Consider the following 26,272-nt stretch of genomic DNA (forward strand, 5'->3'; position numbering starts at 1 on the left):
CAATGGGGTCTCAGATTCTCAGAAGCAACTTGTGCTAACATACCTCAGTTGATGACACTAGTTAACAAATTCCCACTTAACACAAGGTATTTCCAACGCTAGTTAGAAGTGATAAGGTTGGAAGTCCTGTTAATCATTTTTCACAGCTAAGAGTCAGAGAATTGGTCTTTTGATCCTTCATCCTCCCATCATCCTTCAGCAAAGCTGTTCAATAGCACACAACTATCAGCTATGGCTGAAAGTTATAAACCACTCTATAAATAAACACTGTCTCTGCATAACTGATGAATGAGCTAGCAGTACATGAAGAAGAACAACAGGAACCAAAGTCAGCTCACAAAGTGTTTTACATCTCCTGAAGAATAAACGAGAGCAAATTGGTGAAATTTGCCCATAAGGGGATGACACATTGTTCTCCCCATTATCATCAATTTTCTATCAAGCTATGAAAAAATGGATGGTATTCAAAGTTTATATTTTTGTTGGTTTTGCCATTTCAAGGAGATGTAAATAAAATTTGAACTGAATAACTGAAAAGAGCTTGCTTCCAAATTTCATTTACACGCATTTTCAGCACCATCAAAGAAATACTAATTTGACTATGTCATATGCCTTGTTTCCCCTTCAGGTAATGAAGAAGAACAAAAACAAGAAACTGAAGTAAAGCACATAAAGAGATAGGCTAACCAGCTAAAAGAGAAAGAAACACAGCTAGCAGTTACAAAATTGCTTTTTTTTAAGTGCATCTGCTTCACTCTACCAAATGTCAAGGATGGTTTCAAAAGTAAAACTACAGAGAAAAAAAATCTTAATTAATACAAATTATGAAATAATTTGCTTTTGGTAGAAGTAACACATGCTATCACTGTTTCACATCTCTTTTGTGGGCTCTAATCTAATCTTCATTTAGATCAAATTATATTGATAGCATGGGGAATTTGTCTTGAGTAAGGACAATAATTTGGCCTTTGCAGAGTAAAGTAACAACACTGCTTTCATACACTGTTATTATAGATTGTTTTTATTAATTCTGATGGTGGCTCATCCATCAGAAAAATCTGTCAGTAATTTGACAAAAGCTTTATTTATAACTTCTCTAAAAGATTAACAAAACTGTGAATGACTTTGAAAAATTTGACTGTCTTCCTCTTGAGATTTAACTAGCATCAGAAAGGGCTCAAACTCTGAAATATTCATAAATCAGTTATGCATAATTTGTAAATTTGTACTTTATATCATGTACAACTTTGTCTGTCCTAAAGAGCATTTTATATTTCTTGTTAACAGTGAATGCAAATAATGCTCAATGGAATTCTGCAGTGACCTTTGTTTTATTACAATTACTGCATATTTATAAATGAACAGCTAAACTTCAATTTGAGAACTACAACAACTTCGAGTTGGAATCCTTTGATATAACACAACTGAATAAACTTCATAAAATTAAATCCCTAAGAAGAGAAAAAGAAAGTCTCCTCTGAAAATTCCTCTGTGTATACCGACATGCAAAGCAGATTTTTCCATGCTTTTGCAAATAGAAAACTAAACAAAACAGCAATATGGATAGATTTGAACAGAAGATGATAAATTGCTTTTAAAAGAGCACTGGAGATCTATTAAATGTAATAGATCATATAATCACTGTGTTATATAAATGTATAAAATATAAATATGTAGGTATAAAACACTGCATAATAATAAGAAATGCAGTACCTGCATTATGTCATAATATAATTCCATATAATGTCACTGAGACCTAATAACTGAAATCCCACTATGTAAACAGAATCATCATTAACTTCTGTTAATGGCTGTTCTACATGTGAACACTTCCACATTTGTCAAAAGCACAAGCAAATCAGAGGACAAGGTCTAAAATAGAGTAAACCTATTGTATATTCTGCCCACCCAGACAAAGTGTAATAGAAGTATTTGAAGACAAAAGGCACAGATTACCGGTATGAGAAAGGCAAACAAGGAAGGCATGACCGGTCTGAAATATTTGATGGTACAGGACTCAGTACTATCAAGTACTTGTTCACTGGAGCCAGCAGCAAGAGAGTCAGAATTCTGTTCCTAATTTGGATATGCTTTGGCTTCAGTCTGAACACTTAATTTCTTTACATACCTTCCCCATTCTTTATCCTTAGTTCCTATTTATGTTCTGAGCTCTTTAGAGTGGAGGTCTTCAGCAGCATTTGTCCGCAGCTGAGAGCAGGTCTCCACAATGGCTGATGTGCAATAATGCACACAAATAGAGGTTTCATTCGAGCAAAAATGGAAGTCTGGGGAACCAAAATCCTGGTTTTGGTTATAACACAGCTTCTAACATACTATTTCATTGAAGCCATGAATGTTTTAAGCAAGCAATGAGCTCATGAAAAACTGGTATTCAGATCCCACACAGTACATTTGTGATCTCGCTGAAGGCAGGGCAAGCACTTGACTGCAGTAGGCTGACCTTTCCCACAAAATAAGTAATGTGCCATCTTGTTAGTGTAAGAAGTGCTGAACAAAATACTGATAGAATCTGTGATACAAAAGAAATTACCACTCAAACATACATATATAACCAGTATATTTACTAATAAAGCATTTAAATAACTGGAAGCAAAGCCATTTATATAGGCTTTTCCTACCATAAAGGAAATTGTCTAGGTATTTTCCTTTTTGAAGGTATCAGAAAATTCACTTATGGATTGATTCAAATCCCACCAAATTCAGTACACATACGTGAAGTGCCAATTACTCTTGCACTCAAAGGTCTAAACTTTACATCAAAACAAGAAGTTTCACAGTTTACTGAAGTAAATCAGGTGGAAATGATCAATACAGCACAAACTGAAGTACAATCATTAGTGATAATAGCATATAATCCTTGAAAACAAAGGTAGGACTTACTGCTTAAAAGAGATTCTGATCATTAATGCTTTTTCTACAGTGCATCACTTCAAAAAAAAAGAATCTGAAATCAAACTTTCATGGCTGTGATAAAGCATCCTATTATGAGTGGTCCAGAGTGACCCAAATATATACTAAGATTATAAATGTTTAGGGTGATTGTTTTCTTTTAGCAAAGTAAGTAAAAAAGGGCATTATATGAAGCACACGGAATCCATAAGAAATTTTGAAACATTTCCTTCAACTGGGAACCAGACTCATAAAGAAGAAACACAATGTCTCTAACTGATTTTACGAAAGTTTCTATGATGATTTTGGCCATGAACATTTTAGAAGGAACAATATTCATGTAAAAAATTATTTAACGTGAAATTATTTTTCTTCACATTCTAGATTTTCACTGAGATCAAACTGCTCATAACAGTGTGATAACAAACTGCTCATAACCTGCATGGTAACAGATTATTTTAGTATACCAGTTTTTAAGTTTTTAAACAATATTTTATGTCATAATGAAAAATACCTTTCATGCAAAATTAAAAAGCCTGTTCTTCCATTAGTGCTCATCTTCCTTTGTCCACTTAAACTCCTGGATAAAAGAACCACTGCAAGCAGCAGGATATAAAAACTATTAGGAGTCTTCCAAGTATGTTACTGTACTCATTCAATATTCTGGATGACAGTTTTATTTATTTTGGATTTTCTAAATTTTGCTTTAGTCTTGAATAGTTGTTGCACACTAAATATTAAATAACCCTTTAGAAGTGTATGGTTGTTAGACTCCATTTTGTAATTTTTGATCTTTTGAGACAAATCCTACACCGATTTAACAGTTTAAATCCTCTGATGGAGCCATGCTATGACATGTTATTACTGCCTATGACTTTCTGACTAGCGATGTTCAGCCTACTCAGCCAGCTAGTGACCTCTGGGTATGTGATGAATATTATAAATTCATCTTAAATGTGTGCAATAGGAGGTAGGCATTCATGGAATGACATAAATAAATGCATACATGCCATGAAAGCTTCACAAAACTATCTGCATCCTACATCTTACTATTATTTAACAATGTGTCATAAATTATTGTTTTAAAGAGACATCTATTATAGTAAATCCTGTTAAGATATCCCTGTTGTTTTCAGATCTGAAATCAGGAAAAAATAAATAAATCAGTTACTGAATACTGAGATGCTGGTACACAGTGAGCTGTGAGAATTTGTGACAAAGTAGACCAATGCTACATTTCTAGCATATTAAAAAATCCTTACTAAAATTATTTCAGACTGGCTGAACAAGATACACAAGATTAAGCCTGGAACTCCAAATGGCAAGATTTAATTAACATAAATATCCCCTCTCTTCTTTTCTTCTGTTGGATGAAATTAAGAGGACGAAAGAATTATTTTCATTGTTTTATGAGGGCCCTGTCGGATATGGCAGTAAAACACAGGGGAAAACTCTCTCTTAGGTTCTGTCTAAGTAACTATTATAAAACCACACGATAATATTACAGCTTTTTAATGTTCACAATAAGAAAAGACATTTTTGCATTCTTGTTGTCATCATTCATAAAATTGTATGAATTGACTACATGCAAAGGCTTTACAGGTCCACTAAAGTTGGAACTGAGCCCTGTCTTATTGACAGAAACTTCAGTTACAGCATTGAAGATCGAGAGGACAAATTCCCCTGAGCCCTTAAATTCAGGACCCTGCCAGTGTGTTCATTGAGATCTATTTGCTAGTGCTTTGATCCAGGCTAAGCACCTCAGATGTGAGGCTACAGAAAAGGATCAAGATACAATGAAACTGAGTCTTAGTGAAAATGTGGTGATTTTCAATATTGCTTTAATCAGTGACACCAAAGATGATCTGCCTATGGAAGAAATGCTGATTAAATCACATATTTCCAAGCCATTTTATTTTAAAAAAATAATAGTTACAGCTTCCTTTTTTGACCTAGTTCCTTTTATTGTTCAACACTTCAGCACTTTTAGAAACACCATCATCCATTGTACACTTGTCACATCTTCTGTAAAATGCAACACTTTTTTTAAAAAGGAAAAATACTGACTTTCGTCCATTTTCCTGAGCCATTTATCATATTCAAAATTGTAAAAAACTTCAGAGATTCAAAAAAGAAACAGTAGGCTTTAATCTAAATGCTCTCTATTTACATTATGGTTCTAAAATGTGACTGGAAATAGTTTTGGGAAAAGATTTTGCACTTCATACAGTCAAGCTTGATGAAAGCAAATCTGAACGATGGGAGGGTATGCATAACACCGTAGAAAGCTGCCAGGTCTTTGCAATTCCTTTCCGAAAGTCATTGCTAGGCAATGTCAGTACCAAACCTCAAAGTAATAAGTGAATTCATAAAACACAATCTTATCAAGTCCAGAGCACTCTCACAGTGTTTGGCAAACTCCATTCCCCTTAAAACTCAACTTACACTAATGAAACTGTCCTTTCAGTTGCCACTATGAACTCTAACAACATGAAGCCATTCTCTTAGTTATTGGTCAACCTTATTTTTGCTACCTGTGCTGATCTAACTTGAACCAGATTGCCTGTGGAAACAAAATTTGCATTTCTTGCCTAAACGTTTGCTGACACAAGTGATGAATTGCATTATGTTTGTAGCAGGAATGTTTTGCATTTTGATCCCTCAATACAGCCTTCAGCTGAACCACAAACCAGCTTTATACATACAAATACACCGACTGATGTGCTTGATAAATGCGACTATATCTACAAAGACTCAACACACCTCTCTTGCAGAGATTTAGCCTTCTGAGCAAAGGCTCAAAATAGTTTAAACACTGAGTGGAAGACAAAGACTGTACTACTACTGAGAAGTACTGTGAGGCTTAATTTGCTAACTGATTATAACTTTTAGTAACAATCTGATGAACAATTTCCAAGTGCATTAAAGTAATTAAATAAAATGTTGAAATAATTGTAGTGCTGATGAAATTCTCAGCAACACCAAAAACCCACTAAGTACAGTGAAAAACAAGTGAAGGAAACCATCCACCTACCAAACAACATTTCCACCCCTCTAACAATGCTGTTTCTCAATTTAATATCCAGGAAAACCTGCAAGTAGGGGCAAGAATTAAAATATGTCTGAAATCAGAAGCAAAATATGTTGGAAACATGTTTCAAAATTTAAGGAGAAAAAAAAAAAAGTGTTTGCCCTAACAGCCTCCTCTGTCCTTTCCATTAAGCACATTTCAGAAATAGGTGCTTTAACTGGGAGACACTCATCCCTCTGGAATTCATTGTATTTTTGCTAGTGGTATGAAGGCCGCCGGCGGCCTGTGCACCCCACTGTGCTTGCACTCCTTCTCCCCCAGCCCCACCAACGAGGTGGTGTCTTAGGATAGAGCTCAGGGCCGGGGAGGGGGGGATGCCCCCTCCTCATAGACTTGCGCAGGGCTGCTAACGCGGGGCAGCGGCCACAGCGCGGCTGCGTCTCCTACGCGCCTTTGGGTCTGCGGCGTTTATATTTTCTAATGGGCTGCGTGGCTTCCCTGTGCTCTGGCCCATGACACACACGACGGAGGTGGAGAAGGTACAAGCAGCGCCTCCCGCCTAACTTTTAGAGCCCGCTTACGGGCGGTGTGAGCCCCTACGCACCCGCGCAGCGCCCGGGGCGGCGGGCTGAGGCGGTCGCCCCCGCGCAGCGCCCGGCTCTGCCTGCTGCCCCCCGGGCTCCGCGGCCGGGGCTGCCTCGTCCTCCCAGGGCACTGATTAGCTCTAAACGATGCTAAATACCATCCCTGCCGCTGCACAAGCTTCTCTGCGAGTTTTTTTACAGGAGACGAGCTTCCCCGTCATTTAAGATCGCTGTGTTTCCTGGGCTCCTAGCTGTTGGGTGCTGGGAGAGGCGCTGACCTGCAGGACACCAAAAGTGTCCCTCATCCCTCCCCCTCCAGCCCTGCCCGCGGCCGCTGGCACCGCGGCAGCTGGAGCAAGTTCAGCTTTTCTTCTCCCACAGAACTGGGGCTTGGCTGCCCTTAAAGAAAATCCTCTCCTAACAACGTGTCAATGTTACATTCCTCCACAAAGCAACTTCTATTAGGGGGGCTGGGAGCTTGGCGCTGCCTCACCACAGACTGGGAGCTTTGTGGCTATGCAGAAAACAAGAAGAGAGGGAACATTTCCTGCATTAAAATGCAATACCCTGGACTCGATGATTTATCCCTTGCCGCAGGGGCACATCCCCCCCCCTTCCCCATTCCCGCATGGCTGCTCTGAAGGACCCCCTCACCCATAGGTTGCAGCCAGACCCCCACCATCTAGGTTCAGCCTATGCGTTCTCTGCCTCTCACCCGTGCAATGTCCTTCCCAAAATCACCCCCTGACCTCCCCAAAATGTCAGGAGGCCAAAACAGGCAGTATGAAGCAGAAGAGCTAGGCAAAGGACTGCCACTCTAATTGCTGGACCCCTGTTTTCCCACCCTTCCACAACTCCCCTTTTCCAGAATGGACAAGAAGCAGCTGCTGGGACAGACACATCAACACCCTCCCCGCCCGCCCCCCCCCCCCCCCCCCCCCCCCAAGTACTGGTATGAGATTCAGAGCCTTCATCTCCTGGAGCCAAGGCCGCCTGGAGAAGGCACGCAGCAGCAGCCCATGGCCCCTCCAAGGGGCTCCCAGCATGTCAAAACAGTATGTGCTGACTCTGTGCGGTGCCTCACATCTTTAGGTATCGCAGGCAGAGGGTTCACCCTGAAGAACTGCATTTGCTTTTGTTTTGTTTTTATGTTGTTGAGGTCTGGCCCAGTTGAGACCAGATGTCCTAACCACGGTAAATCTCCTGGTCTTTTACTCAGGTTGCCCGCATGCCTTTGGAAACATTTTCCTTGCAAAGTCGAGGGGTTGTATCAAGAGGACTAAGATTTTGTAGTCAGATGGTTGCAGTAAAGAGGTGGCGAGGGGGAGAGTGATTCCTGGCTTGCCACCTGTGGGCATTACTGTAAGTGGGGGCTGAAAACAGATGGATCGTAGTTATGAGGAGTTTCAACAGTGCTCAGCAGAATTATAAGCTGAAGGTTAGGCCAGTTTAGAAATGAAAATGCAGCCCTCCCTGCCCTGAGGGAGTATGCATCTTCTCCAGCCCTTTCGCCTCATCTAAAGGCGAGCTGTGGTGGAGAGCAAGTCAAATGAATGTGAGTATCAAGGAGAGCCGGCAGCAGGACCTACACTCTGGTGTGGGATTCAACCCCCCCCTCCAAGAAGCACCTACCTTCTTTTGGTGGCCGTTTGGCTTCTCTGGTGAGGTTGCAGACCTGGGTAGTTTGCAGCTCCTGGGTCAGGCAGCCCTCCGTCTGCTCATTGAGGGGCAGCACCACGTTATTGAGCAACACCAGGGACTGGTCACCTATTCCCCATTCTCCCAAATGCTGAGGGCAGGTGCATTTTGTATACATGATTCCACAGGACTCGGTTCTCCCGTTCTCGGATTTCAAGCAGCTCTCCAACCAAGTGCATAACACATGGCACCCAAACTGGCTTGGGCTCACCTTGTTCAACACCAAAAACTCAAAGAAGGATTTTTGGTCGTCTTCTTTTTTGTGTAATCCTGGGAAATCGATAGGATAGACGCGGCGTATCTGAATAAAATTCTTATCATACTGCAGAAATACAAAAGCATTCTTGGAATCGCAGAGCTGCATTATAGAATGGTTATTTTTTAAAAGATCCTTTATTTTTTCATGGGAAAAATGATCAAACTGATAAGCCAAGAGGGAAAAGTTGGAGCAGCTGAAGTCCTTTTTGGAAAATTTCAGGTAAATACTATATTTGGTCGGATCTGGATTTTCCAGCGTCCAAGTGCAGTTTGTGAAGTTTTTAGGAAACATTTCACTTACAGAATACGATCCATAAATGACCCCCTTCACCAACGTGGAACACCAGAAGTCTTGGGCAGCATTAAATCCAAACATAACCAGTAGATAGGTGGAAAATATATAAATCAGCAAATTACGAACAGCCTTCATCCTATGTCATTTGGCCTGCAGGAGATGAAATGAAATAAAAATGCAAGTAGAATTCTTCACGCATTGAAAACCAAACTCCTTCCAATATTCGAGCCAGCTGTTTTCAAGCTTGCAGTTAGAGCCCCTTTCAGAAAGAAGGGCAGGTAATTTTTATTTTATAACGCAAGGGACGGGTTTGCTGCTGTGTGCACAGCGCCATCACGTGGCCATCGCAACAGCCAAGTCTTCTACAGTCAAATTAAAAAACAACATCTATTAGATTATTAATAAGAATGTCCTCTCCTGTCTAGGATGTAGTCATCATGGCGTGGACTAGAATTGCTCAACTTAGGTAAAAACCTAGACGCCTTACCCAATAGACCAAGAAAAGAGCAATTTCTTTCTTTCTTTCTTCAAAAAGTAAATAAGTAGTCTCCTATAGTAATATATATGCATATAGAATACGCACATGCAGAATTTCACTAGAATAGAACAAGAAAGCCAGTAGCATCTGCTGTTACATATTATTTTTCTATTAAGTCTGAGAAGTAACTGTGAAGAATTACAATAATAATTTAAAAATCCACAAATTATTATTTTTTACAGATGGAACATTAAATCCCATATGCTTACGTGCCTTTGCAGCGGACACCTGGTATACAGAGGTCTCTATATAAAGAAAACCCAGGCAGGAAATACTGAGATTAATGTATTAATACAATGTTGAGACTATTGGAGAAAGAAACAAAGACAGATGAAACTAGTGCTGATCTGACACTACCACTAAATGCCAGCTTTTTAAGATGATAATTTCAATCTGCTACAACCTCTTAGGATATATAAAATGGATCACTGTATTAGTATCTACAACCAGTATCTCTATATAGCTGCCAGTGCTACAGCAGGATCTCTGCACCTATTCGACTGTACTTGCCCTCTTATTATGAATACCTTGTACTGTCTGATTAGCTGTGTTTTGCAGATGTGCGCTTGAATGATGAAAGACATATTTTCTCTGCTACTATCTCCAAATAAAGCTGTTTTACTGCACCTGTCAACCATTACAGCCTTCACATGCTTTGTTCTCTTGACAGTGGCCTAGGTTAATAAAGCGAACCTTAGTTATATTTACCTCTGTAACGTTATCCAAAAAATTCAAATTGAACGTTTTCAGCATTAATCTTTCAGAAGTTGCTTATCTCTTACAAATGAGTAGCTTTTCGCCTTCTACTTTTTCGCCAAACGCAAGCAGACAGAAGTGATACCAAGCTAATTCCCAAACTCTCTAGATTGCCGTCTCTTCCACTGTTGCTCTGTAAGCAGAGTCAGACATACACACACAGGCACTGTTACTGAGTTTTGATGTGTGTCTTTGCCTAGCTTTTCATCTCCTCACCAAACAGCAAGACATCTTCGGTCTCCCATTGCGTAACACACAGCAAATCACCGGATTAAGCTCCCTTGAAGAGATTTTCGTATCTCCTAGATTATAGTTCAAACTCTGAATCTTGAAATGGGCAAAGCAGCACCAACTCTAACCCTCTTTATAGCCGAGGTTTAAAAAAAAAAAAAAGAAGAGCTGCTGCCGGGTCTATCCACACAGTCGGATTTTCTCCTTTCTGAGCGTCTATCTCAATGAATAACAGGGTCCTCCTTCTCCGAATAGGATTGGTACAGCATTTAAGGTTTTAAAAAAGAGAAACTTATCAGGAATTCTGGAAACAATTTCCCCTTTGCTGAAGCACTTTGCAGGCAATGCAGTTCTGCGCAGTGTTATTCAGGATGGTGTAGGCGTTGAAAGCCAATGTGACAATAAGTGTCTAAATTAGGAATTCCACCCATGAAAAAAGATTAATTTTATAATCTGGAAAGCAAAAAGGGGACTTACTTACTTGCTTTTCTGTTTGAATAGGAAAAAAGCCTCTGACTTTTTCCATCCTATGTAATATTTGCACTAGAAAAATAAAGACGTCTGCAGTGCTAGGCTGTTTTCTATGAAGAAATGTAGTCAAATAGCCCTCATTTTAGTTGTGCATTTGTTCATGCAAGGCTACTGAAACACAACATTGTCTTAATCTCTTTCTCCCTGTGTGCTTTACACACACACACACACACACACACACGCATGCACACATGCCCCCGAACTGAGTGTGCCGGCAGCATTTCGTTTAGTTTGCAGTATTGGTAAATACAAGAATGAATCTGCTCACTGAAAGGATTAGGCACTTAGATTAAAAAGATCGTTCTTTTCCATGGACGAGGGAGTTAAAGAACGGCCACAGAGGCTTAAGGTTGCCCATTTGGGAAGGGGGAGAACCCTCTTCTACTGAAAGCAAACGGGCGTTTAGTTTGGATATTCCCCAAACTGATTTTCTAGGTGACACTGTAGTTAGCCGAACATAGACGGCGCCATCACTCCACTTATTTTTTCCCCCAACAGAAGACCCGCTGACTTCTCTTATTTTAACTTCCTATTAACCTAACATATCCCCCCCCCCCCCTCCAAAATTACCCCAATCGTGCACAAACCTCAGGTCTTCTCAGTCTCGCTGGAAATTACTTTCAGGGAAGCAGACCTGTCACAAAACGGACTTCTCTAACTTTTAAACTGCAGCGCTGAAGTAAATGCGGAGATCATTTTGTATGTGCTGTCTCTCTCTCTATCCTTCAGCAACAGCCTGTCCCCCTCCTCCGCCGCCTCCTCCCCGGAATCCCAAGCTAAAAGCTCTCCAGTCGTAATCCCTGGAAATGGGAAATGGAAATGCCCCGGGCACCCTTACCTTCCACTCCGAAAGCTGTCAGGCTATTTCTCTAAAACACTAGCACCACAGGCACACGTCCCAACAACAGTGATGGAGAGATTCCCCTTCTGTCGGAAGCACCGTTTCCCATTTTCCCCGGCTCAGGTTCAAAACCAAGATTAAAAAAAGCAGCAGAAGATAAAAAACGCAGCGAGAAAACCCCCGCACGCCACACACACACCCCACCGAGGAAAAAAAAGCAGCTTTGGCTCCGGATCCACCAAATCCAACCACATGAAGGGAAAGAAAAGAAAAAAAAAAAAAAAAACCACCTCAAACCAGCGAGACTGCAGGGGAAAAAAAATGGAAGTGGCTGAGGAAGCGAAGGTTTTTTTTGGTTGGTGGTTGTTTTTTTTTTTTTACTTGAAACAAAGTCTCAGCACAGCAGCCCGATGAGCGGCGATGCCAGGCAGGCGACGGTCTGAGAGGAGGACTAAGGCGCTAGTGCAGATTTGTTGGTGGGTTTTGTTGTTGTTGTTATTACTAATAGACTTATTCCTCTTTCCTCCCTCCTCCTCCCCCCTCAGGCACTAATGGCCGGACAGCGGCGGGGGGGTCCTTGGCTGCCGATGTCGGGAAGCGGTGTGAACGCCGGGCGCGCAGGGAGTACGGAGGGAGCGAGAGCGCGTCTCTGCCGCTGCGTGTGTGCGTGTGTGTGTGTGTGCGTGTGCGCGCGTGTGTGTGAGAGCCAGCCTCCTTGGGTGCCGGTGTGTGAGTGCGCGCCTGTGCGCGGCGCCTGTGCGCGTCCCCTGCGCGCCCCCCCTGCGCGCCCCTCCGCCGTCCGCTGAGCGCAGGGGGTGGCTGCGCGCCCCTGCGCTCCGCTCCGCGCGTGTGCGCGCGTGTGCGTGTGCGCGTGTGCGCGTGTGCGCGGGGCGCTCCTCCCGGCGCCGGCGGCGGGGCCCGCGATGCGTTTCGCACGTCACGGCAGCTCGGCACCGAGCGCGTCCCAGAAAGCGTTGTTTTCTGCGTCCGGGAGGTTTTTCTGGCCTCGGTTCCCAGCGCTGGGGCCGGCTGCGCCCCGGCGTAACAGAAACTGGCCAGCGGGGAGCGAGGGAAACGGGGACGGCGGGGCGGGGGTGGGGGAAGCCCGCACTTGATCTCCTTCCTCTTGTTCTTTCTTCTAAAGCATAACCCCCCCTGTTGCAGCCCCAAGAGCTGTCAGTTCGGCACCGTGATGCAGATTAACTGATACAGGGCTCCGAGGATAAACCCTTTCAAACTGCCGCCTGCCTTTGACTGGAAACAATAGCAATTTTCTCAGCGAGGCTGCAATTAACGCCGTATTTGTTCCCTGCCAGAGATAAGGCTGTGGCCCGGATCGTGGCTGCATTCATTCCCCCGGCTGCTGCCGCCGTCCGGCCGCTCTGCACGGCAAGCCCCGCTGGGCTCACCGCGGGGAGGGATGGCGAGCTCGGTGGGTACGGCGGGGCTGCCCGCAGCGGGGTGCCCAGTGCCGGGTACCCGGCGCGGGAGGCGCGCTGCCCCCGCCCGCGGGGCTCCCCTCCCGCTGCCGTGTGTCGCCGCCGGGGTGGGAGCGGAGTTTGCGAGGCGACAGCGGCTGAAGTAGCACCGTTAGCAGCGGGTGGGGCCCGACAGACGGGGGAGTTTCGCGGAAGAAGCCTTACCACAAGGAAGGCAGTGTGTCGTATGTCGGCCCCCCCCCCCCCCCCTTTTTATTTATTTATTTTTTTATTTTGGTACAGCAAGGTAGGGTTGGATACGCATTTTCTTCCTCCCTGTGTCTCTCCCGCTCCCCAGGGCGGGTTAGGTTGTCCTCTGGCCTTTCCCGCTGGCATAAGAGATCGGGGCAGTCTACACGACAGCAGATATCCGGCGTGAAAATTAGGAGATGACATTTTAATAAATACTGCTGTCAGTCACCAGCTCACAGCCTGGCTGCTGTGCGCTCCCACGACTGCCATTCAGCAAGGAGAACAAAGCCTTGCCGAGGCTGTGTGGTCCAGCTCCCTGTTACAGCCTCTCTGCGCTTTCAAAGTTCACGTGAAACATGACTGCATGGTTTTGAACGCGCCCTCCCACCCACCCTCTTGAAACGAAAGTTTAAACTTCTGGACAACGTCCAAACCAATCAGTCCTTAAAGCAAACAGTTTTCTCCCCTACACCCCCGCCCTAGCCCCAGAAAGGTTTGAATTCCTGTAATACAGAGCTTTTATGATTCCAATTACACGCCGCACAAATTCTGCTCAGAGGTATTACTGGTCACAAACCAGTTCTGACCAAAGTAAAGGAAAGCACGGTTATAGCTTTTTACTGTATTTTCCATAGGTACAAGCTATAAACCACCTCCCTGCTAGCTTTTAAAAACATAAATACTTTATGCCCCTGTTGTCAAAATAAAACAAAAAATCTCGACCCAAACAAAGGAAAATATGAGAGATGTACATGATCTACGCTCAGCAAGTACAATGCAATGAAAACTGAACCATTACTGGCTTAGAGGGAATCATATTCTCTCACATTCAGTGACACTCCATATTATCTGTGGGTGATCATCATGTTGCCTGAAATACTTCAAGGGAAGTTTGGTTCATTGAAAGGTTGATATGAGCAAAACAAATCAAACGTGTACATACAATGGAGCATTTAAATACCCTTTTCACCCCTTTTATATTAAATGAAAAATTTGAGGGTAAGTCACAGAAAAAAACGTCTTGAATGAAGTCTTTCACCTGTTTACTATGGCATTGGCAAGTGGCAGGTCCTTTAATTGTGAGTGGAAATGAAAATTAATAAATACACAATATATGGTAAACCATTGTCTTTAGCAATCTCCTAGGTATCCCAACCTGATGATTAACTTCCAGGTTTCAATTTTGTGAAGAAATGGCAATGCTGGAGAGGAATCTGAGAGGGAAGATTCCTTGGCCTCTTGCCTACAAACTGAAGGAAAGGATGGAAGTTGCATCCACAAGTCATACTTAGATTAATTATGGGAGCTGAAAAACAGAGGGATGGGATGGCAGCACAGAGCACTCTGCAGATTTTTTTTCAAGATTTGTTGCAATCAGACTTAAACAATACAGGTTTTAATTACTGGAACTAACTCTAAAATAAGCTATACCATTTATAAGTACACAAATATCCATGATCTACTTGTAGGTGCCTTTCTACCTGAACTGAGGCCAACTTCAGAAATAATTTGTTTGCCAGGTGTCATGCAGCTGCATTTGAGATAACAAAAACCTGGAATTTTGATAGTCTAGAAGTGAATGTCAGGTTATGTTTAAGTCTACAAAATATAAGTGAGCAGAAATGTAACAATATATTTGTTTAATTGGGCATGCAGATCATTTGTGTTTGGAATGGTGCTATTTTGTATGTACATTTAGTGCTAAACTACAGTCTGAAGGGCAGATGTAAAGTGAACCTATACACGCCATTCAGAAATATTGAGTAGATCCAACTTGTTTGAGTACCTCTATTAAATCCTAGGAATAAGGTATTAATACAATCCCACACTGTTTCACGGGAGGGCTGTCAGAACTGCATGGCACATGTGGTGCCATCTGTACCACAAAGAAAGTATCAAGGCACTGAAAGAAGTGTTATGTCACTCAGTAGTAGTGTGGTAGGGATAGGCACAACATAGTGAATGCTAAATTTATACTGCTGCTTTCTAGACTTGATGTGATTGTTTCAGCAAGGTTGGGCTTGATCCAAACTAGGAAAGAGGGAGGAGAGTAATATTTTTAAGTAATTTCTGTATTAGTGAGAAAAATGAGGCTTACCCAATTTAATATGTTGGATGGAACAAATTAAAGGGTTTGTTTAGTTGCTTTTTTTTTTTTTTTCCTTCTAATCTACAGTAGCACTTTGAGATCTTTGGTATCTTGGTCACATCAGCTAGATTATTTCAGTCTAGGTTTAAGTGAACACAGCACAAAATTCAACACAATTGTAATTGGAGTTATAATTCACTGACATTTTTGGTGCAAATTTTAAAAAGAAGGCCACAGTGGAAAGCAAGTGGCTTTGGAGAATGGACTGTTCTCTCACTCAATCACCTGTCACCCTTATGAGGACTCTTGTCAAGTCAAGGTCACTGTTGCAGCCCTCAGTGTCACTCCTTTGAGCAAATAAAAGACACTGTCTCCAATACTGAAGGCACGCTGTAAAAAAAATCAGAAAAAGGTTTTTCAACAAAGACTTTCATGCTTTATTCTTAATTCTTTATTATTCTCATAATGTTTAACTGATTACAGAGTTACAGACACTTAGATATGTCATCTTATTATGCACAATAATGGAAACCATGGTTATAGAGCCAACTTACAGGTAAGAGTCAAATGGTATTTTTACTGAGCCTCTTAGGTTACATAGAAGCGGCACTGGTCTGTGCCCCATATCCAACTTTACTCAGACACGCAAGGCCCTTCAAAATCCCCTTTGGCAAGCATAGATTTTCTAGGCTACATCACAGATTCTGCTGCATAACACCAAATTTCTATAAGAACAGTATTGCCTTGCTATAAGTAAGGGAAAATTTTAAATCCAAAGCTGGTGTGACCATCTCAAGAGAAATGTTATTTAATTTAGTCTGAAATGAAGAAATAAAATGGAAGATGCTGGCCATATTACAGCTATTATAAAATTAAATAAATACCTAAATATGAAAAGAAGAAAAATCTTTTGTTGCTCTAACAAGTTGAGAGTGAGTGTAAATTGGAAGTAATTTCATAGACTTGTATAGGTTTTCTGGTCCAATATGTTACAAACCATTAAGAAATGTTGCATTTCTCTACTGAGTTCAGATTCTAAGTGAATTTCACCAGTATTAATTTTCACTCTGTCATCAAGAGGAAATACAAATTTAATAAATTTATTATATTCTGCCTTCTCAATTTTAAATATATTTTGAAAGATTATATGCTTATATTTGAATTTTATTAGAGAAATTATTTGCAATTTTCTAAGTAGTTAATTAATAATGCATCAACAGTAGGTGGTGCTCAAGAATATATAGCATAACTGAGGAGTAAGGGTGATTAAAAATTTCTATTTTAAAATTGAAAAATTTCAGGGGAAGTGTTGGTTTTCTTTTGAGAAGTTGATTTTTCATCAGAAAACAATGTCACCTTCCAAATTTAAAGCAAACCTTTGGTTGGTTGACAATTTTCAAGTTGTAAAGGTTAGTGATTTTCTTGCTTGTTTGTTTTCATTCTTTGTGTGGCTTCTTCAGTGAAGATTTTTACAAGAACTTTTAAATTTAAATATTTTGATGTTGTTATTCAATCACAAATATTGGGCTAGAAACAGTGAAATTCATACAATAGGTGACACTAGGAGCATGGGCAGAAGGGGTCTGAAGCACATCTGAGGACTGTGCAGCATCCTACCTCGGACAGTGGCTCTTGAACACTCCTGAGGAAAGTGCAGAAAACACAGAATAGGAATGTTTTTGACAATTTGGCTTCATAAAGTCTGACCTAGTCTCCAGTATTTAGAGATCTATTTAAGTCTCCAAATAAGTTTCAGTTCCCCTGCAGTACTCATTTAGCTAGTTTAACTCCATACATTCTTGTTATCCATATAAGCATCTAGTTCTTTTCAATCTTCTATTTTTTTCCTGGCTCAGCATTATCAAATAATAAGTCCCACAGCATAAATGTATGCTATATGAAAACTGATGTGTATCACTTCTGTTAAATTTTCTGCCTTTTGATTTAATTGTGTGTCACCATGTTCTTGTATTAAGGCAGGGAGAAATGAGATTCTGGCTTACTACTAGCAATTATTTAATGTATTTTTATCATACCTCTTTTTAATTTCCTTTTCAAGATAATTCCAGTTATTCCAATCTATTTCCGTAAAACCATGGGTTTTAAGGAACTTCTATCACTCTTGTCACTTTTCTCTTAAACACCCTCTAGTTTTCTCATATCTTTCTGAGATGTGGAAATCAGTATCTCACACAGTAGTTCAGATCAAGCTGCAGCACTCATTTATATAACATTGTTTATCATCTCAGTCCTGTTCTTGATTCATTTTAATATCTTGCTTTTTTCTTCTGATAGCTGCTACACTGAACATAGATCTTCAGTTAGCTATGTCCCTTCTTTTTATCAGTCTCCTGTGAGAAACTTTGTCAAGGCCTTTAAGAAGTTTAAATAAATGATGTCAATTGGTTCTCCTTTGACCACTGTGGTATTTTATTGATGTGTTGAAAACATTCTAACAGATGAGTGAGGCATCATCTTCCTTTGCACAGATCTATCATCTCATGGTCTTCTGAGTGTTTTATTTTCTTATTTTTAATTTGCCAGGTACAGATGTAAGATTTATGAATCTTTGATTCCCTGAATGATCCTAAAGCGTTTTTATAATATATGTGAAATATTTGCTACTCTAACCTTCCAGTACAGGAGTTGGTTTTCAATTAGAGATTGCATAGCTCAACTACTTCTTGTTCAGGATTTTCGGTCCTGGTGGCTTCCTGCTTTTTAAATGATTGATTTGTTCCATCACGTCTTCATCTGATAGTACCTCATTTTTATTACCCAAGAGTAGATATCTCCCTAACATCCTCTATTGTGAAGAGTGATGCAAATAAATCTTCTATCTTCCTAGCAACGTCCTTCTCTTCCTTAATTGCTGTCTTTATTCTCTGAAGTTCCCAGCAGACATAGTGACTCTTGTAAGCTTCTTGCTTTTGATATATTTAAGGGGTTTCTTTTAATTTGTTTTTATATTTTTAACTGTTTGCTTTTCAGCAGTTACTTTTGCTATCCAGTTTTCCTTCTTACCTCTTTACTATTATTACTTGTGATCATTTTCCTCATTTCATGAACGCTGCTTTTGCTGATTTTGACAGTTCTCTGCTTAGCTCAAGTAGTGTCTCAAATCCTTTCATTTCACTTCACTGATTTGCAACTTACCTTCCTTGTTTATCTCCTTCCCTCCCCGATATGTGCATTTGTCAATGGAAATATTCTTGGGTTTGAGAGCAACTTGAATGCCACGTCTAAGGATCCCGCTGCCTTTAATTTTGATACTAGGGTTGGTTTTTCTGACTAACATCCATTTTATTGAATACCTCTGTCCAAAGGTTAGTGTTATAACACTTTTTTTTTATGTCTTATCTCTTGCTAGATGCATTTAACCTCATTATTTTAGGATCACTTTACATTTTAGTTTGGATATTCTTAATCCTTGACTTCTTTCTGCGTATTGGAATTGAAGTCTAAAGGTATGTCTAAACTGTGCTTGAATATGGATCTATAGGTTATCAAGCTGAGCTGGTTGATTTAAGGTGACAGTTATTTCTCAGAATAGTCTTCTCTCAATTATGTGCTGTTTCAAGAAGTAACTTCCTATTGTTCTGAGAAATTATGTCTTTAAGCTTTGCCATTTACAGATTTGATTTTTTTCTAATTGGCATCCTAATATCCGAACTGTGACCTACATTCTTTGCCATATGCCTTCCTGTGCCCTGGGCTTCCATTCTCAAGTATGGCCCTCTTCACTTAGAGGTTTTTTTCACACTGGGATTTATTGAATCCTTTATGTACAGAGCAAAATTCGTTGGAGGACTGGTTTATTCTGTTGTTCTGGGAAAGTTTACAACAAAGCACTGTAGGTTTTTATTTATTTATTTATTAAAGTATTTGTCCAGTAATTTTCCTATGCTACCACACTTATATTATGACAATAAAATAAAGCCACCTTCTATTGGAAAGCCTTCTATTTCACTTATTTTGCTTTTAAGTTGTAATTTCATGTAAATATTTGCAGTTATTTATTTTGACCAGATGTCATTCTATGACGTCTTTCCTGAATTTGTGCTTCTTCAGTTGCATTTTTCATGGATACTCAGAAGTATTTGTATTACCAGTAACATTTGTAGGTGACTTGGCGTTCTTTGGCTCTTGTTTATTATGTGATCAGAACATTTTTTTCTAGTCTTTCAATCTATAAAATCTATATTTTCAGTACTTTATATCTTGCATATATAATGGTTGTCATTTGAAAACAAACTTGTCACTAGTTCATGGTTGCACATACTCTGCTGGTGAGATTCTAACTAGTTGTACTGTTGTATGACTGTAAAGCTAGGAAGAACTCATTGCAGTCCCTACATGTGGGCTATATCATAAGCTTTACCAAATTAATTGGAGAATATTTATGCAAAGGTCAAAATAAAAACAAGGCCACTGTTTTCAGGTTAATTATCTAAATGCACTGAAATCCTCTTTATACTGGGAGGAGGACAAATATTTTAAAAATGCCCTTTCATCTCTGATGTTATTAATCTACTCTAGAATATTGCCTAGTCATTAATCAAATTGAACTGTGATAAATACAAAAACCCTGTGCTGTTTTGGCTCGCTATACTAAAAAGCAAGAAATTCAGAGTTAATGCTGAATCCCTCTTTAATGTCCTTCATTTTGCTTATGTAGTCTGGAGAAGAGTGATTTTATGTACTTTGTGTGTCATTGAGATCACTAATCACAGAGGGCAGTGTTAAAAGATGGTGTCTTTTGTTGAGTTTTTCCTTGCATTAGTGAAAATGAAGGACTAATAATCCTGTCTAGAGCTTAGCTTTCTGCTGTTAGTAAGAGTTTAGTGTTTAAAATGCACAAAATATGCTGCTTGTTCCCTACCAAGTTCAGCTGTGATCTCTATTTTAAGAGGTTGGTAAAGGTACCAGTACAGAATCTTGTTTAAATAAGATCTTCATGGAAGACTTGGGTTCAAATGCCTTTTTCGAGAGTGTGAAACATGCAGTTTTTCTTTCTCATAGCTTGTTATGCCAGCAAAAAGAATAGAAGCATTTGGTTAGGGCTAACAAGGGTGTCCTCAATTTTTGTTATCCCTCTTAGGCCTCATTCAGGGAGACTCAGTCCACAATGTCTATTCAGCATGAAATACAGAAAGAATTTTCTAAACTAGGACCAGAATCCAGGTGACTTTCTGTTCCCTTTGGTGGCACCATTCCTGCTATTACTGCTGTTGACAAAGTATGGCCTATCTGTTTCCTTAAAAGAAAGTTTCCATGAACCTGATTTGAGGAGAGGATTCTGAACTGTGTGTCCTGAGCATCAGAAAGTGTTAGTTTGAAATGAATTTTTGGGAGGTTTCAGGCAGATCCCTTGTAGCAATATCCCCAGTTATCTGGGGCTTTAAGTTGTCCCTCGCTAAGCATGCTGACCTTGTGAGGCACATAACTCTTCCCAAGAACCTTACTATAAGGAAAACCTTCATCATAGCTCAGACTTCCAAATTCCTTGCTAAGGAATGGGAATTGAAGTCTCACCATAGTCCTCCTCTGCATGCTTCTTTGATCCAAATGCATACATTGTTATAAAAATAAATTAATATGCTGCGTATTTAAGGACATTATCTTCTCAAATACCCAATATTTCCATGGAAAGGCCATTCAAAGATTAGCTGAGTCAGCCAGGAAACTTCAGCCTGGAGGGAAAAAAAGGTTATGAAACTACGGTACTACAGACTCATGGGTGGCAAGGAAAGACTGGATGGGGATTGATTATTCACTGTCTTTTCTAGCAAAAGGAACTGCAGGCATCAAATAAAGCTGGAAGAAGTCATGCTCAAAACAGAAGAGGTGATTCTTCATGTAGCAGATAATTGACCTTTGAATCTCTTTGCCAAAGGATGTTGTAGATAATTAAAAATTTTCATAGACTCAAGGGGAGACTGGACAAGCATATGAAAGAGAAATCCAATGATGGTGGTGGTGAGCGGGGTGTCAATAAGTGTGCAAAATCATATCCACTTCAGGAATTTCCCTGAGCTGAAAATAATTGGAGGTTGGGAACGTACTGGGGGAGAATCATGCCCTGTTCTTACTCCTCCTTCAGCATTTACTTACAGTAACTTCTGAAGCAGAATGCAGGGCTGGATAAACCTTTACTTTGGTCTAGTATGACTGTTTTCATCGTTACTCTTTTTGGATGTTTTAATACTGAAAAACTGAAAAGCAGATTTTCAGAGGTGAAGATTGTGGGATCAGTTGGAATTTGGAGTCAAGCACTGCACATAAATGTCCAGAATGTCAAGACATCAGTATTTCAGTTTGGAAACATTGGCTGAGTGTCTATAATTGCCTAAAGTGAGTGCACACATTGAAAAAATTAAGAATATAGTCAAGATTCAGATGAATTTGATACCCAGGAAGGAAATTCTCAAGGTCTTTTTTTCTCAGTCTGAACTCCATTGATTTTGTAAATGAAAAAAAGAAATGTGAACACAACATACACTTATCATTAGCTGTATTTCCCCCAATGTTTTAAAAAAGGAAGGAGCTATGTCCTTTTATAAAATTGTCTAGTATCTAGAATTTGATTGAACATGGCAAGGGTTATCTTTGGCTAACGGAATGTTTTAGGGAATAAATGCATATAGGTCAGAGTGGCATACTTTATGATTTTGGAAGAAGATACTTGGGAGAAAAAAAAAATATACTTTTTTGACCAAATCACTTTCTTGGCTGCATGACAGACATCCAGTATAAAGTGTTTTCTTGAAACAATGTGCTCATAAGTTTATGTATGTCATATGCACTTTTGACATAATATAAAAATTATAAAAATATCTGAAAAAAAGGAAACATCACACACTAATAGCTGAAGGCATGAATGTCAAATGCTGCTTACTGAAATGGATAGGACTTCTCAGATGACCGTCAGTAAGTGGTTCATAGTCCACAGTTCTACAAGGAGGTGCTGTGAAGCTCAGCTGCTTGGTGAAAACAGATGTGAATGTATCATTCAAAGTTTAAGAAATGCAGCTTTTTGGATGTGCTGACATATGTGTTTCAGGTCATTGTATTAGTCTTCTGAAATACTCTTGGCATGGAATTTTTGAAAAATAGCTGGGTTTGCTTAATATTCTTAAGAAATGTAAAACCTGACTCAGAGAGGTGTATCCTGGCAGTAACTCAGCTCATATCAATGGCCTTGTACCAATGTAAAATGTATGTGAGAACAGAATCATGCTCTTGATATGTACTGTGTGCTCAAACTGAACAGTGAGAGGAGAGGAACATATTTATATTACCAAAGAGCAGAACACTCTGTGAAAATGTGGGGTATTCCTATAGAGAGCTTCAGGTGGCTGTCGTCATTTTGAGACACATTCTGACTACACTATCCAAAATATGAGAGAGTGCAAGAAAGAGAGTTCCCAAATTGTCAGGCACAAGAAAAGAGTATTAGCAGGGTGTTTTTTTTGTTGCTGTTTTGTTTTTTTTTAAAGATGAAAAACTATGTTTGGGTGGGTGAGAGAAATGAAATGACAGAGGTGCACTAGTTTATATAGCTATCTACCACTGGATCAAAAATGGGCAATAAATAAAGGGAATTAACTCCAACAAAGTATATAGCAGCTACACTAAATGTATTGTATCTACTGCTAAGAGCCATAGGGTTTTCTCTTTCATAAATTCTGGCAAAGTTCCTGGTCTTCTCCTGCCAATAATATCTGGTTGCACTGACGTATTTTTTTCCCTCTATTTCTCCTTCTCTCCCTCTCTTTTTCTTTTTCTTTCTTTCTTTCTTTCTTTCTTTCTTTCTTTCTTTCTTTCTTTCTTTCTTTCTTTCTTTCTTTCTTTCTTTCTTTCTTTCTTTCTTTCTCTTTCTTTCTTTCTTTCTTTCTTTCTTTCTTTCTTTCTTTCTTTCTTTCTTTCTTTCTTTCTTTCTTTCTTTCTTTCTTTCTTTCTTTCTTTCTTTCTTTCTTTCTTTCTTTCTTTCTTTCTTCCTCTCTCTCCCCCGTCTTTCCTTCCTTCCTTCCTTCCTTCCTTCCTTCCTTCCTTCCTTCCTTCCTTCCTTCCTTCCTTCCTTCCTTCCTTCCTTCCTCTCCCCCCTGTCTTTCCTTCCTTCCTTCTTTCTGATATGTACACTTGCATCTGTTATTCCACTGTTGTTAATCAGTGAATCCTAGACTTTTTATTGAAATGACATAACTAAAAATTACTGATGAATGATTTATTGGTATTGCAAAAACTCCTGTTCTCTATGAACATTGCTGACTGTTATCACAGTAAATTGAAGTAGTGTCACTCAAGTCAGCAGATCTATGCTGAATTAATCAGTATGGAGTCTGGCCCTAAGAGTCCTAAATGATTGTCTTGGTTTTGGTTGAGATAGAGTTAATTTTCTTCCTAGTAGCTGCTATACTACTGTGTTTTGGATTTAGAATGAGAATAATGTTGATAACACACTGATGGTTTAGTTGTTGCTAAGTAGTGCTTACACTAGTCAAGGACTTTTTCAGCTTCCCGTGCTCTGCCAGGTGCACAAGAAGCTGGGAGGGGGGACAGCCAGGACAGCTGACCCAGACTGGCCAAAGGGATATTCCGTACCATATGACATCATGCTCAGTGTATAAACCGGGGGGTGTTGGCCAGGGAGCTGCAATCACTTCTCGGGGACTGGCTTGGTGTCAGTCGGTGGGTGGTGAGCGTTGCATCACCTGTTTTTCTTGGGTTTTGTTTTGTTGTTGTTGTTTTCCTTTTCACTCTTCTTCTTCTTGTTTTATATCAATTATTAAACTGTTCTTGTCTCAACCCCTGTGTTTTCTCACTTTTACCCTTCTGATTCACTCCCCCATCCCACCAGGAGGGGGAGGGGGAGCGAGTGGCTGTGTGGTGCTTAGTAGCAGGTTGGGATTAAACCACAAAAATGATAGTCATTTGTGTGCTTGCAACAGATCCTGAATGGATGGCTCAGCATAGGTTCCTTCAGACTGGCCTAACTGGACATTTCATTTATTTCAGAGGCTGTCGCCTTCACACAGAGTGACTCTTCTTCAAAATTTACTTGGTCTTGGTCTCTGTGATGTGATAGCTAATCAGGGTAAATTTTAATATTAGCTTCCACATGAAATTTTGAGATTCCAGTGTATAGATATTAGAATGATTATTTGATCTCCTACCAGTTTAGCATAATCTCAGATACTCCAGTTGTACCTGTAACAGAACTTGGCTTCTTTCACTGGCAACTGCACGTTATTTATTGATCTAACTGCCTGCATGCACACATACGATTTCCTAATATAAGTGTGTCTACAAGGAGAGTATAAGATGTTTGAATCTGCCCGAAAATTTTTTAGCTCTTACAAGTTCATATTTTAGCCACTCATGAATACATGGATATTTGTGCTTATTGAAGTAAACATTGATATATATATATATATATATATGAACGCATACAGTACCTGTACATGATGTATAAATACATGTAGGCAAGGAAGAGCATTAACTGAATGCTTGCTTTCTGTGTCAGGAAGAAATTGGGTTATGAATATCTGTATTTCATGAGAACATGAGATCAGGGGCTATACAGTGCTATCAAAAGTAGGAGGCCCATACATGTATTTAATTAATCCATTAAAAAAAGAGGTTTTTATAATGTTATCCTTCCTAAACTTTATTTTTGTTTATTAGTATTAGGTTTTTGTCTGTGCTTTATTTTTTGCGTATCATACAAGGCTTTTAAAAGTAAGTAGGTCACCATGCAAAAAGGAAGCCATCAAATGTAAATAGTTTCAAACACTTACGTTGTGCTGTATGTTCAAAAGTGACACAGGTTTGAAAAAAAATCAGTAGCCTGTTTTCAGTAAAATGCTTACATATGATCATATTTCTATTTTATACCCATTTTAAATGTGAGAAAAAGACACTGAGAAATATTTCATGATAACACTACTAAAATATGATATTCAAATATGCTGACAAAAAGCTCTTCTAATCTCATCTTCTCCTTTCTTTTATGTGCTTCCGCTGGCTTCTCTCTTAGTATATTTAATACAATCCTTTCATCCCATTTACAGAGCCTTGCCTAATCTTTTTTCTTGTATAGTTCTTGCACTCATTTTTCTCTCTCAACCGGGTATTTCCATTGCTCAGTATTCCTTCTCATCTGGTTTGCTTCTCTTGCTCCTGTGTTACTGGCTTCTCATAAGCATCTATACTATCAGAATATTTTCCATATTCTAATTTTACACTCTATTAGTTGCTCTTTGAATTCTATCCCCACAGTATCGTTTCAGCTATGTGGAAATACAGATAAGAAGTGAAGGATATTGTTTATTTAAACAGCAACTTTCTTAGCTTACCTGAAAATATCAGACAGCAAAGAACAAGGCTCCTTCCTTGACGGTTTCTACAAGATGGAGGTATTTCTTAGTCCCCTTCTCCCCACCATTCCTCAGAAAACTGGCCCATCAATGGGATATGGGTTGGAATTAATCTATTCAAATTTTGGACAGATTGCTAAAATGTAGACAGATGGAACACGTCTTAAATGTAGATGTCTGTATCTGGGCTGCTTAGTCTCCTGTTATCATCAACAAACAGAAACAGGTGCTTCTATAATATTTTTCACTTAATCTTGCTGTAGATCTCTGAAGTTAGTTAGTTGATTCATATGCTGATAGTTTCCCTTTTCCCTGTTCAGATGTAAAAGTCTGAAGTTATGTGAGATGAACCTTATTTCTCCATATCTTGTCCTTTTAGCAGCATAGTTTCCCTCACCCTGTTTCCATCTCTTTCTGCTCTGTACCTCTTGGTGTTTCCAGTGGCCCACACCAAGTCAGGG

At 39.8% G+C, this 26,272-nt stretch overlaps 1 protein-coding gene and 1 long non-coding RNA gene across 6 annotated transcripts in view; one reads left to right on the plus strand and one right to left on the minus strand.

Moving 5' to 3' along the window:
- The window catches only part of ADGRB3 (adhesion G protein-coupled receptor B3), a 465,784-nt gene extending 453,823 nt beyond the window's left edge, over positions 1–11,961 (minus strand). For 3 of the 5 annotated variants that reach the window (XM_087776087.1, XM_087776086.1, XM_009475646.2), the window contains exons 1-2: positions 10,023–10,622; positions 8,158–8,926 (exon numbers count right to left, since the gene is read on the minus strand). In XM_087776087.1, coding sequence (XP_087632213.1) covers positions 8,158–8,911 — 754 coding nt within the window. In that variant the 5' untranslated portion in view covers positions 8,912–8,926; positions 10,023–10,622. Of the gene's footprint in view, positions 1–8,157; positions 8,927–10,022; positions 10,623–11,419; positions 11,499–11,670 lie in introns of those variants that run through there. The other 2 variants (XM_009475647.2, XM_087776085.1) reach the window with 2 other exon arrangements.
- A 50-nt stretch (positions 11,962–12,011) lies between these two features.
- LOC148053437 (uncharacterized) overlaps positions 12,012–26,272 on the plus strand; it is a 133,115-nt gene continuing 118,854 nt past the window's right edge. The window contains exon 1 of the long non-coding RNA XR_015708544.1: positions 12,012–12,149. This is a non-coding gene — a long non-coding RNA (uncharacterized LOC148053437). The remainder of the gene's footprint in view (positions 12,150–26,272) is intronic.

The sequence above is a fragment of the Nipponia nippon genome, unplaced genomic scaffold (genome assembly GCF_047370975.1).
Source record: "Nipponia nippon isolate SJK-2023a ecotype South Korea unplaced genomic scaffold, ASM4737097v1 scaffold_4, whole genome shotgun sequence".
Taxonomy (NCBI): Eukaryota; Metazoa; Chordata; class Aves; order Pelecaniformes; family Threskiornithidae; genus Nipponia; species Nipponia nippon.